The 13,158-nt window shown below is 40.7% G+C and overlaps 1 protein-coding gene across 2 annotated transcripts in view; it reads left to right on the forward strand.

Moving 5' to 3' along the window:
* The window catches only part of EPG5 (ectopic P-granules 5 autophagy tethering factor), a 121,205-nt gene that overhangs the window by 101,660 nt on the left and 6,387 nt on the right, over window positions 1-13,158 (forward strand). For both annotated transcript variants that reach the window (XM_007974156.3, XM_073006345.1), the window contains exons 38-43: window positions 178-387; window positions 1,408-1,552; window positions 6,867-7,109; window positions 8,422-8,638; window positions 9,137-9,352; window positions 11,505-11,619. In XM_007974156.3, coding sequence (XP_007972347.3) covers window positions 178-387; window positions 1,408-1,552; window positions 6,867-7,109; window positions 8,422-8,638; window positions 9,137-9,352; window positions 11,505-11,619 — 1,146 coding nt within the window. The remainder of the gene's footprint in view (window positions 1-177; window positions 388-1,407; window positions 1,553-6,866; window positions 7,110-8,421; window positions 8,639-9,136; window positions 9,353-11,504; window positions 11,620-13,158) is intronic.

The raw sequence follows: 13,158 nt of genomic DNA on the forward strand, positions 1-13,158 counted from the left end.
GACTTTGGTTATTGCTTTCACTAGTACCCCTAACTCGAGTAGATACTTACTTGATATTGTAACTGTTCTGTGCTTACCATAGGCCATCTTAGTGGTTATTCCACAGACTAGTTCGCAACACATATTTCTGGAAAAATTGGGGCTCTGGAACTAAAGGAATATGTATTTTATTTTTAGGATTCACCTTTACTTAGTCTTCTTGGACAGACAAGCTCACTTTCCTGGCATCTCGTGGATATTGTGTCGTACCAGAGTGTGCTAGGTTATTTCAGCAGCCATTACCCACCGTCCATCATCCTGGCAAAAGAATCTTATGCTGAATTAATCATGAAGCTCCTAAAAGTGTCTGCAGGCCTTTCTATTCCTACTGACAGCCAGAAGCATCTGGTAAGTTGAGAGGTAGTTTAAAAGGCAGGGACTGTTCTTGGAGATTGGTAGTAGCATAAGTGCTACAAAGGACAGTCTTGAACCTAGGAAGTGCTCAGCAGAGGAAGTTGGAGGATGTGTATTATCATCTACTCATCTTTTGGCCTTGTAGATCTTTTGGGTTGAGTTCTCCTTTTGGGAGAGCCTTTACTTACTAGCAATGTCACATGTTGAGGAAAGGTCAGAAGGATTGAGGGCTGCCAGCAAGCTGCTGGTTTCATGATCTGAATGTCATTGGCAGCAGAATGGGAGGGAGGGAGGGTAGTAATATGAGCTTGAGGTCTGATAGGGCAAGTCCTTCAGTTTTCTCATCTGATTAGAAATAGTGCCTTGCAAAGGCTGGGCGTGGTGGCTCACGCCTGTAATCCCAGCACTTCAGGAGGCCAAGGCAGGCGGATCACCTGAGGTCAGGAGTTCAAGACCAGCCTGGTCAACATGGTGAAACCCCATCTCTACTAAAAATACAAAAGTTTGCCAGGTGTGGTGGCGTGCGCCTGTAGTCCCAGCTACTCGGGAGACTGAGGTAGGAGAATCGCTTGAACCCAGGAGGTGGAGGTTGCAGTGAGTGGAGATCCCACCACTGCACTCCAGACTGGGCAACAGAGTGAGACTCTGTCTCAAAAAAAAAAAGTACCTTGCCTCAAAGTGGTGTTGTGAGGATTGAATTAGATAATGAACATGAAAGTTTTTGGAAAAGTGTCTGGCAAGTAGTTAGTGTTTGGTTGTTATTCTTGTAGTAAAAAAGGAAGAGTATTCTGCCAGAATTTGGGAAAACATGGGCCCTGGTCTAAGTGTTACCATAGATTTGCCTTTTACTAGACGCAGGGCCGTTGGGCCACGGAGGACTAAGTCTTCATGTGGCTTCCTGTTCTGTCTCCTCTACTCCCTACCCAAGCATTCATTGCAGTGCCATGCTCCCAGGAAATAACGCAATTAACACTCCTTGGATTCATTGGAATGAATTTTTTTTTTTTTTGTCAGGATGCAGTTCCAAAATGCCAAGCTTTTACTCATCAGATGGTTCAATTCCTCAGCACCCTGGAACAAAATGGAAAAATCACCTTAGCAGTTCTAGAACAGGAAATGTCTAAGCTCTTAGACGATATCATTATCTTTAACCCACCCGGTAAGTGACTAGTCGGAAGTCCTGTATTCATTCAGTCAATGCATTCCTGCTGTGCGTGAGGCACTGTGAGATCAGGAGGGTGTTCAGGACACTGGCACTCCTCTTTCCAGAGAAGCAATGATCAGAGAGGTGTTTGGACACAGGGGACTGAGCAGTGGGGAAGGATTGACACTGGCAGATGCTGGTGGGTGATGGGTGAGACTGACCGTTAAGCTAGACAATGGGATCTAATGATTAAGAGATACCAGAGACCTTTTATTGAGCGGTATTTCTAGGGATTTTGGCTTTTAACTGGGAGTGCACTTCAGAATCACCTGTAGACTTGTCAAGAAACTGTGTATGGAGAACTTCTGCTCCTGGCAGTTTGGTGGACTAGACATACTGACTGCCTCTCCTGCTGAAGACAAACTAGGTGCTGGATGAAATGTTTTCAAGAAACTGGAAATTAAATTTATCAGTGGAGTGGCCAAAAGGTAAGGAAACCTCAGAGGCTAGAACCTAAGTGAAAGGAGAAACCCATCAAGGCAGATGGAGTTCTGAGGCTGCTGTCACCCTGAAGAGTTTTGCTGAATATATTGGATATTAGGGAGAGGTGGTAAAGCCCAGGGCCTGCCTAAGATGGCAGCCTAAAAGGAAATCCAATGCATAATCCACAGAGTGACATTTTTACTGTAAAGATGATCTAGAAGTAAACCTCTTCTTGTGAAAAGAAGGCAAAGACAGTTATCCGTTTTGGCCTTGCTGTTAGGTTAAATGTTATGTAGGAAATGTTGTTAGGTTAAATGTGTATGCAGGAAAAGAGATATCTGTTTTGAGAATTGATAAGCTGACCCTCATGTGGTTTTGAAGCAAGAATTCAGACTACCTACATCGTTAAAAACAGCAATAATAACAACAACAACCTCAGTCTAAGAATTTAGAGTAGTTCTGGGTTGGCAGTGCCACTGCAAAAAGCAACCATAGATCCTGTTTGGAGAAACCCATCTTTAACTCAAGCCTCAAAGTTCCAAGAAAGTCACAGTAAAAAAAGTCACAAAACACAAAAGGAAACAAGACACCATGAGCAAAGTAATAGAAAACAACAGCAGCATCAGAAATGAAAAGATTGAAGATAGTGGAATAATTAGTACAGTAAGCAAAAAGATATTTTTATTATATGCTGAAATAAGAGAGGATTGAAGATATCAGAAGCAAAGGATTGTAGAAATATGCAGATTTGAGAGATTTATATATTTTAGAAATGAAAAATATAAAGATTATAATAAAGTTAATGGATAAGTTCAACAGTAGATTAAACCCATCTGAAGAGAAAATTGGTAAACTGGAAAATAAAACTGAAGAAAATACTCAGATTGCAGCACAGAGAAACAGAGAAGGAATGTAAAAGTGAACTGGGCATGGAGGCCGAGGCAGGAGGATTGCTTAAGGCCAGGAATTCGAGGCCACAGTGTGCAATGACTGTGTCTGAATACTGCACTCCAGCCTGGGCAACATAGTGAGAACCCATCTCTAAAACAAACAAAAAGAATGTGAAAGTGAGGTTAAAAGGCATAGAGGATAGGCTGAGAAGGTAAAATATACATCCGATTATCCAAGTAGAATTCCAGAAGGAGAGGAGATACTTAACTGGGGAGAAGCAATATCTGAAGAGATGGTAAGGCTGAAAATTTTCAGGACTGATGAAGACAACAATCCTCAAATTCAGTAAACCCAGCAAATCCCAAGCAGGATATATGGAAAGAAATTCAAACCTGTATACACTGTAGTGAACCTGCAGAAGCACCAGTGGCAAAATTAACAAAACAAAACAAAACCCTTTACATCCAGGAAGGAAAGGCAGATTACCTACCAAGGAGCAACATTTAGACTGACAGCTGACTTCTCAATATCAATAAAAGAATCTGTAAGACAGTGGGATAACAACTTCAATGTGCTATGAGAAAATGACTCATAACCTAGAATTGTAAACTAAGAAAAGCCACCCTTTAATGAAAAAGATGAGGTAAAGAACCATACTTTCATTGAGCCCTGAGAGTGTTTGTCCCAGAAGATGTCACTAAAGACAATACTAAAGCATGCTAGGAAGGAGGTTGAGTTAAAAGTGTTCTAAGATTCTACTACTGTTTAGTGGGTCAAGAGATTATACCTTGATAAAGTATGAATATTAACAACTTTAAGAAATTAACCAAAAGAATAGAAATTAAAATGTACAACTTCCAAGTCAGTAGAGGGAGATAAAAAGGAATGGCCAAAGTATGTTCAGTCCAAAGAAGGCAAGAAAGGAAGCATGGAGAAAGTGAGAAAAATAATCAGAATAAGATGATAAAATTCAAATGTGTTGGTAAAGGGACTAATGCTCAAGTTAAAAGACAGAGATTGTTAAGGTAGATTAATAACCAAAAACATCTAGCTTTAAGCTGTTTATAAGAAATACATCAAAAGCCTAAGGATATAGAAAGCATTCCATAAGATGATTATATCAGGCAAATATTAAAATAGAAAGCTGGCATAGCTATATTAATATCAGATAAATAGAACTGTAAGGCAGAAAACTTTGTAAAAGCCAGATGTTCATCTCTGTGTATTTCTGCCCTGAAGTTGCATGACATAGAAAAAAAAAAATCAGTAACTAAATAGAACTAGAGGGAAAAACACTGTGGAAATTAAGAAGCAAACTTTTAAATAACTGATGGCCAAAGGAACAATCATAATAGAAATTTAAAATACTTAGAACTGAATAGTAAAACACAGTGCATCAAAATTTGTGGGATGCGGATTTAGCCTGTTCTCACACTGCTATAAAGAAAAACCCAACACTGGGTGATTTATAAGGAAAACAAGTTCAATTGACTCATGGTTCTAGAGGCTGTACAAGAAGCATGATGCTGCCATCTGCTTGGCTTTTGGAGAGGCCTCAGGAAACTTAAAATCACGGCAGAACACAGAATGGGAGTAACACTCCACATGGCCAGAGAAGGAGCAAGAGAGAGAATGAGTGAGAGGGAGATGTTGCACACTTTTAAACTACCACATCTCTGAGAACTCTAGTATGAGAACAGCACCAAGAGGATGGTGCTAAACCATTCATGAAGGACCCACCCCCATATTCAGCCACCTCCCCCTAAACTCTGCTCCAACACTGGTGACTACGGTTCAAAATGAGATTTGGTGAGGACGCAGATCCAAACCATATCAGTTACTTTCAGGGCCTTAAATGCTCATCATAGACTTTTTTAAAAGGTAAAAATTAAAAAACATTAAACAGTTATTTAAAAAGACAGCAAAATAACAATCAAAGACAGTAGAAGGGAGGAAATAATAAAGAGAAAATAAATAGGAAGAAACTAAGAATGAAGAACAATGAAACTGGTAAATGTGTGGGTAAATCTAAATGAAATCTGACTATGCAACAATAATAATAGAAATGGCTTGTTGGGTTATGGCAACAGTGGAGAAATGAAGTTAGAATGTTCCAAAGCCATTACATCATCTGGGAACCAATTAACATCAGACTTCAAAAAATCAGGAATGCATGTTTTCATTTATAGGATAACCACTATGAGAATTTTAAGAGAGGATTTAGTTTTCAAGCTGAAACAGGGAAAAAATAGAATAATAATCTAAAAGAAGCAAAAGAGAGAAAAAGGAATGTAGAATAGGAGGGACAAATAGGATACATACAGGAAGACAGTAGACTTAGACCCAGCTACATCAGTAATTAATTATAGTAACTGTGAATGATTAAGATTGTCACACCGGATAAAACAAGGAAGAAAAAGTCAACTTAGAAAAAAATGGACAAGACCCTTGAAACAACATTCTGCAAAAGAAAATATCCTGCTGACCAATAAACATGAAACAGTGCTAGGTGTTGTTAATAATCATACCTGTTTCATGTAGATATTGTAAGTATCAGGTGAGATAGTGTCTAAAATTTTAGCATCAGCCTGGCAAGTCAGCCACATTCAGTGAATCTTATGGAAAAGAAGTATCAGCAAGCAATGCTGGAGAAACTGTTCTAGAGTTGGTCAGATGTGATTGAACCAGAAGGGTTGAATAATAGCTGGCCAGGGAAAGGGGAGAAGGGTATTCTGGAAAGATCTTCGTCAGAAGAGTGATAGGATCAGATATGGTATTTAGGAAAAGATTTGAGAGCCCTGTTGATGATGAACAGAAATGGGAGAGACTGGGGTCTGTTGTAGTAATCTATTCCTATTAGTCATAATTAAGAGATAAAATTTAAATTGCTATTCAGTTGAAATTCAGAGATGAGCCTTTATTTCCAAGAATATTTGTACCCATGGAAATACATGAAGAAATAGACAGACATACTGTTACTATTTCTCTCAAACTTGTTTTTTAAGTCCTTGCTTGACAGTAAGTAGGTCGTACAGAAAGATTTTTAAGTGAGGGTTTATTTAACCCTGCTTAAGTAGATGAATTTGCTTTGATTGATGCGATGAATAAGATCTCTCAACTTTTTACCCTTCCTGTTGACATAAATACTGAATCCTTGTGGTGTGAAAGCTACAGTTCTACTCCTTAAAAAAAAATGTACCCAGCTTAGGGAGAGCTAGAAAAGTTGTCATAATTATTCCAGTTAACTCTCAGTGAAATATATTTTCTGTTTTTGAATGTGAAGAAGGAATCTACCTCAGTGACCTTCTCTTATTTGCAGTTCTCTTGTAAAATGAATTTGTTCTTTTTCTTGAATTCCTCTCTTTTTACCTCCAACTTTTTTGAAAAATTACCAGTTGGTTTACTTTCCTTATTTAAAAAACAAAGAAATAAAAGAGCTGCTGTTAGGACACTTTGCAAAGATTTTTCCTTACATTTATATTTAGTTTTAAGTAATAACCTTTAATGTGTGGAAATCACCCTAGAATATTGACAGTGATGGCAGTGATAGTGGATACTATTGCTACTTGGTTTACTGAATGACTGGTGAGATCTACGTATTTGGTTTTCCATGAACAAAGGTTGGAAAATAAAGACTGACTAGGCATGTTCTGATAAGTTACTCTTTCACACCAGCTTCAGATTTGTCTATTTATTAAGGTATTGCTCTGCTATGCTGCTGTACCCAGGGAACTCACAGTAGTTCCTGCTTTTACTCTTAGAAACTGTGTGCCGCATACTATCTGTACAAACTCAACACCATCCGGAGCCTTCCTTCTGGTCCCTTGCAGTCAGCTACTAGCACTGGAGAGTATCTGCCTGGAGAGCAGCTAAGATTGAAGTACTGTTATTCTCCTGATCACATGGATAGCACCTTTCTGGCAGCCATTCTTGAGTGTCTCTATGTTCCTTTCAGATATGGAAAGCCAGACCCGCCACATGGCCCTCAGCAGCCTCTTTATGGAAGTCCTGATGATGATGAACAATGCAACTATTCCAACGGCAGAGTTCCTTCGGGGCAGTATCCGGACCTGGATTGGCCAAAAAATGCATGGACTGGTGGTGCTGCCCCTTTTAACAGCAGCCTGCCAGAGCCTGGCGTCCGTCCGCCACATGGCTGAGACTACGGAAGCCTGCATCACTGCCTACTTCAAAGAAAGTAAGAGGAGGTCATCTTGTGCTCCATTGTATCGGTCTTTTCCAGAAAGATGAAAGCATTGTCATCAGGAGATATCTTTTTAGACTCTTCCCAGTGAGGGATGTGTCATTCTAATTTTCTGCTCTGCAAATGTTGTGGATGTTTCTGAATATATGTATTTTTCATAAAGATCTGCAGTTAGCATGAGAACCTGTGGCCATGTCTGTTAGTACAGTCACGTTTCAAGGGAGAGAAGCTCTAATCCACTTCACGTTGGTTTTGGAGGGTCAGACCAACCTGTTATGACGTGCAAATTGTGTTGTGTCATAGGCCAAGTCATAGTCCTCAAAACAAATGCTATATACCATGGTCCATGAGGTTAATTTTCCCTGTTTTTGTCACTTTTGGTAAAAGGAGTTTTCATAGAAGTTTTTAAAATTGCTGCTTATCAGACCTTTTAAAGCATTATGAAGGGCTCATTCATTGTCACCCCTCCTTTTTAAAAATCTGTTTTACCGTCTACCTCTAAACTCTCAGACTCTGGAAGCAGCTTAGTCTGATTAAGAATTGCTGAGAACAGCACTTCTCACCTCTGATATCCAGATAGCACATCACACTGCAGTCAGGGGGAGAGAAAGAGGGGTGAGAAGGAGGGTATCGGAGTAAGGATCCAGGAGGTGCCCACAACCTGCCATCTGCCCTGTCCTGACTCCCCATGAACAGCACATGCCCACCCATGGAGGTGGTGTGCATGTCACCATGCCAGCCCACCCTCCCTTCCCCAAAGAGTAGAGAACCATTAGAATAACACTGCTATTCCAAACTCATCTGTGTTCCTGAAAATCAAACAGTTCAATACATGAGGTAAACTAAGCATTGATAACTAAAACTTCTCACAGAGTGAGTGATAAGAGTTTCCCATGGGAAAGCGTAAGTGTTCATATGTTCTTAAAAAGGGTATTAAAGTTAAACCTCTTAGCTGATCAGGACAGGCAGTGTCTACATGTGGTTTTAAGGATCATAATGTGATAGAAAGGTGATTTATACGTATGCAACCCTGAATTCTGATTTCTTAAACCTTTCTGGTGGCTACGCTGGGGACAAGCATCTGACCCAAGGGCTTCCCAGTCTGAGCCCTGACGTATATTTGACTTTTGTAGCCTCCAGGGTCACTGTAAGAAATGTTGTCTTGACATGAAGCTTATCTCGTAGGTTGCTATGTCAAAAAAAACAAAAAAAACAAAACATGAAGCTTGAAGTGAAAGTATTTGCTACAGTTGTCAAGTAATTGGATTCTTGCCTATATCTTAATGTCTCTTCTTCATGTTCTTAGGCCCTCTCAATCAGAATTCAGGATGGGGGCCCATTCTGGTATCCCTTCAGGTTCCCGAGCTCACCATGGAAGAGTTCCTGCAGGAGTGCCTCACCCTGGGCAGTTACTTGACTCTTTATGTCTACCTGCTTCAGTGTTTAAACAGCGAACAGACTCTAAGGAACGAAATGAAAGTGCTGCTCATCTTAAGCAAGTGGCTGGAACAGGTGTACCCAAGGTATATTGGCCCTCAGGCTGTTATATCAAACTTGCTGTATTTGGTTAACTTGGAATTTAGAGCTTAAGTGTAGCTTTAAGTACACAGAACCAAGTGGTGCATACAAAATAAGGTTTTAAGGTATGGTGACAGTTGTTTTGGAAAGATTCTTAATTAATGGGCTAATCTTCTGAGCAGATTTTTTTGTTTGCTAAAACTGGCACTTTGAAACACCAAGCGTCAGTTTCCTTACCGGTTCAGTGGAGATAGTAACCCCTACCTGATAGGGCTGTCACGAGGATGAAGTGGAAGGACACGAAGTTCATCACGGTGGCATGTGGTAGATGTTCCACAGATGGCGGCGGTTGCAATCCCATTGCTCTATTTACATCAGCCATTAGCCTATGCTTTTGAAGTACTGAATGTCTCCTATCCTTAAAACTCTGATGTGGACTTGCAGTTAAATCGGAGTGGAAAAAATTTACTTCTAATTTTATTTTCCTCTGGTGCCTCCCCTAGCTCCGTGGAGGAAGAGGCAAAGCTGTTTTTGTGGTGGCACCAAGTCCTTCAGCTTTCCCTCATTCAGACAGAGCAGAATGACTCCGTCCTGACAGAATCTATCATTCGAATTCTGCTCATGGTTCAGAGCAGGCAGACCCTTGTGGCTGAGGAGAGGCTCAGCTCTGGGATCCTGGGAGCGATTGGGTTGGGCCGGAAGTCGCCCTTGTCTAACAGGTAAGGAAGCATCTTTCTAACACTGTTCTTCTAAACAGGCCTCAGACATCTGTACCTACTTACAGGTTGTGATACTTTAGTAGGTTTTTCGACTTAGGATCTAGGTTCTCCAGAGAGATTAATGGAAAAAAAAAAACACACAGCCTGATTACATCTTTATATTCTAAAAAGCATTTTTAATTTTTTCTTACCTTTTAAAAAAATTTTCAGTTCAAACAGTATTTTTAATAGTATCTCCTGTTATGTTTGGACTTTGTAACCTAACTGCACTACTGATTTCTTTTTGGTTTGGAACCAGTCATGGATGGTATGCGAGCTTAGTTTAAAAGCCAAGTCAGGTGGGCACTTGATGGGTTCAGGGAAACCCAGAACCTGTGAGGGACTCAGTCTAGTGAACTGTTCAGTAGTCAAGCTGGGTTAAGATCTGTTGGTGGCCGGGCGTGGTGACTGATACTTGTAATCCCAGCACTTTGGGAGGCCAAGACGGGCGGATCACTTGAGGTCAGGAGTTTGAGACCAGCCTGGCCAACATGGTAAAACCCTGTTTCTACCAAAAAATACAGAAATTAGCCGGGCATGGTGATACATGCCTGTAGTCCCAGGTACTCTGGAGGCTGAGGTGGGAGAATCGCTTGAACCCGGGAGACAGAGGTTGCAGTGAGCTGAAATTATGCCACTGCACTCCAGCCTAGGTGACAGAGTCAGACCCTGTCTCAAAAATAATAAAAAAAAATACAAACACAAATACAAAAATTAGCTGAGTGTGGTGGCAAGCACCTATAGTCCCAGCTACTCAGGAGGCTGAAGCAGGAGAATTGCTTAAACCCAGCAGGCAGAGGTTGTAGTGAGCCAAGATCACACCACTGCACTCCAGCCTGGCCAACAGAGCAAGACTGTCTCAAAAACAAGAAAAAGCAAATAAAAGGCCTGTTGGTAAGAAGGATAAGTAATGAGAAACAAGTCTGGATTTTTGTTGCAAAAAATCCCAAGGCATGGAAGAATTTGCCATTAGCTTCCCATTTTCTGTCATCATACTTACTTACGTCATGGTTTTCTTTTCAAGCCCTTGTCAATGTTGAAAAGAATTTGCAAACTTGATGATGTCAGCATTCTTGTGGAATAGCCCATTGTGGTGTTGTAATTTTGGGACTCACTCATTCCAAACCAGTTAACATCATGTTTCTTGGTTTGAGGTAGAAGATAGCAGGACTGTGTGATTTTGTTAAATTTGGCTTGTGTCTTTTATTCTTTTTTTTTTTAAATTGTGATAAAATAAACATAACTTAAAACTTTCCACAGTAACCATTTTCATATGCACAATTCAGTGACATTTAAAACATTCACAGTATTGTTGCAGCCATCACCACAATCTAGCTTCAGAACATTTTTATCACTCGAAAAGGAAGCCCTACACTCATTAAGTAGTTACCTCCATTCCCTTCAACCCCTGTGTCTCTGGCAACCACTAATTGATATTATGACTTTATATATTCAGTCCTATTTTGGACATTTCACATAAATGGAATCATATAATGTGTGGCCCCTTATGTTGGACTTTTTTCACTTAACGTAAAGTTTTCAAGGTTCATCCATGTTGTAGTATGTATCCGTACTTCATTTGTTTTTATGGCTGAATAATATTCTTTTGTATTCCACATTTTGTTTATCCATTCATTAGCTGATGGACATTTGGATTGTTTCAACCTTTTGGCTATTGCAGATAATGCTGCTATGAGCATTTGTGTACCAGTTTTTGTTAGAACATCTGTTTTTAGCTTTTTGGTGTATACCCAGGAGCGGAATTGCTGGGTCCTATGGTAACTCTATGCTTCACTTGTTGAGGAACTGCCAGACTGTTTTCCCTAGTGCCTGCACCATTTACATTCCCACCAGCAATGTGCAAGGGTTCCAGTTATTCCACATCTTTGCCAACACTTTCATTCTTGAATCTGATTTATACATATATTGTTTGGATGCTGATAATGGATAAAACTTCTTCTTGATCATATTTTAAGATTTTCCTGAGAAGGTGAACAACATAGTCGATCTGGAAATGTATTAGTGTTGTTTTGTCATAGAGAATATGGTGTTTATTTCAAAATGCTTACTTTAATAGCCATTTACTTCTTCTGACCTCTCCCTAATGCCTAAGGTTCCGAGTGGTTGCCCGAAGCATGGCTGCCTTCCTTTCAGTTCAGGTTCCTATGGAAGATCAGATCCGTTTGAAGCCTGGCTCTGAATTACATCTGACTCCCAAAGCTCAGCAGGTCAGTATTTACAATGAAGGGTTAGAAGTTTGCCTGCACATCTTCCCTAGAAGGCAGGGAGGTGGCAGCTGTAGCCTGTACCCATCATGACATGATGCTCTGTGGTGGTAGCACACTGTTCCCTTTCATGTGCCCTACTTATTGGAAAATGGTTTCATATGCCCACCTCCAAATTTTTGCAAGCAGTTGTCTAGATCGCTGTTACTGTCACTGTAGAAAAGTAAGGCCAAATGAAAGTCTGTCTAGGATTAAATTTGGTTCTGATAAGTGTGAATATGCACTTATCTGCCACCTGCTTGGGCTAGAGCAGGGGCTGGAGCTGGGGACTGGGATCTTGCACAGAAGATGTGGCTAGAGTTGGAATGGATGGAAATTAGCTGAGCTTTAGCTTGGAACCGAGAAAGTAGTTCCTGTTTTGTGAGTCTGAAGGTTGACTATTGTTGACTGATGCTAGAATAACCTAACATGGGCAGAATGGTAGCTAGAAATGACAGCTTCTTCTACACACATGGAAGGCCACATTCCTATAACCTATGGACATGCTGGCCAGGTACAAAGGTGCACAGTAAAAAATGATGATCAGCATTTATGAGTCCTGCCTCTGTGCCAGGTACTGTTATAAGTTTTAACTTGACCAATATTAATGAGTTAAAGTGTTAACTCATTTAATCCTCATAGCAATGCTATAGCACAGCAACTATTTTATTTTTTAAGACAGGGTTTTATTCTGTTGCCCAGGTAGGAGTGCAATGTTGTGATCATATCTCACTGCAGCCTTGAACTCCTGTGCTCAAGCAGTCCTCCCACCTCAGCCTCCCAAGTAGTTAGGACTAAAGGCATGCATTGCCACTCCTGGCTAATTAAAAAAATTTTTTTTATACAGACTGGATCTCGCTTTGTTGCTGAGGTTGGTCTCAAACTCCTGGCTTCAAACGATCCTCTTACCCTCAGTCTCCCAAGTGGCATAAGCCACTGCATCCAGCTAGGAAATATTATTATCCTGGTTTTTTGGATGAGGAAAGAGAGATAGAGAAAGGCTAAGTAATTTGTCCCAAATCACACACCTAGTAAGTGTTGGGGCTGGAATTCATACTGGCCAGTCTGGCTCCAGGCCTCTCCCATTCCCCACTCTGCAGGGCTGTCTCTGTAAGTGGTCAGAGCTTAAACACCTGAGCTCCTCTGCTGGGGCAGCTTTTTCATGTTTCAGCTAGCCACGTGCAATGTCAGATCTTGGTTATTAAGAGCAAGGATCAGACAGAATAATTAGCAGGTTCTTCACAGGGATCTGGGCTTATAAAATAGCTGATAGTTGTCACTCATTGCCTAGACAGCTGCTGTTTGAATCCCCTGTTGTCTTACATGAAACATCCCAGTGGGCAGATGAATATCCTGAGGGCAGGTTGTGAAGTCAGTGAGATGCAGGGTGTATTTGAGAAGGCTACGTCTCCTGTGGCCACCAGTACCTGGAGCATCAGTTTCTTGCTTTAGCTGGGGTTCTGGGCTGTCCAGGCCTGCCCTCTTTGTCTTCATTTCTTTAGA

Source organism: Chlorocebus sabaeus, chromosome 18, assembly GCF_047675955.1.
Source record: "Chlorocebus sabaeus isolate Y175 chromosome 18, mChlSab1.0.hap1, whole genome shotgun sequence".
NCBI lineage: Eukaryota > Metazoa > Chordata > Mammalia > Primates > Cercopithecidae > Chlorocebus > Chlorocebus sabaeus.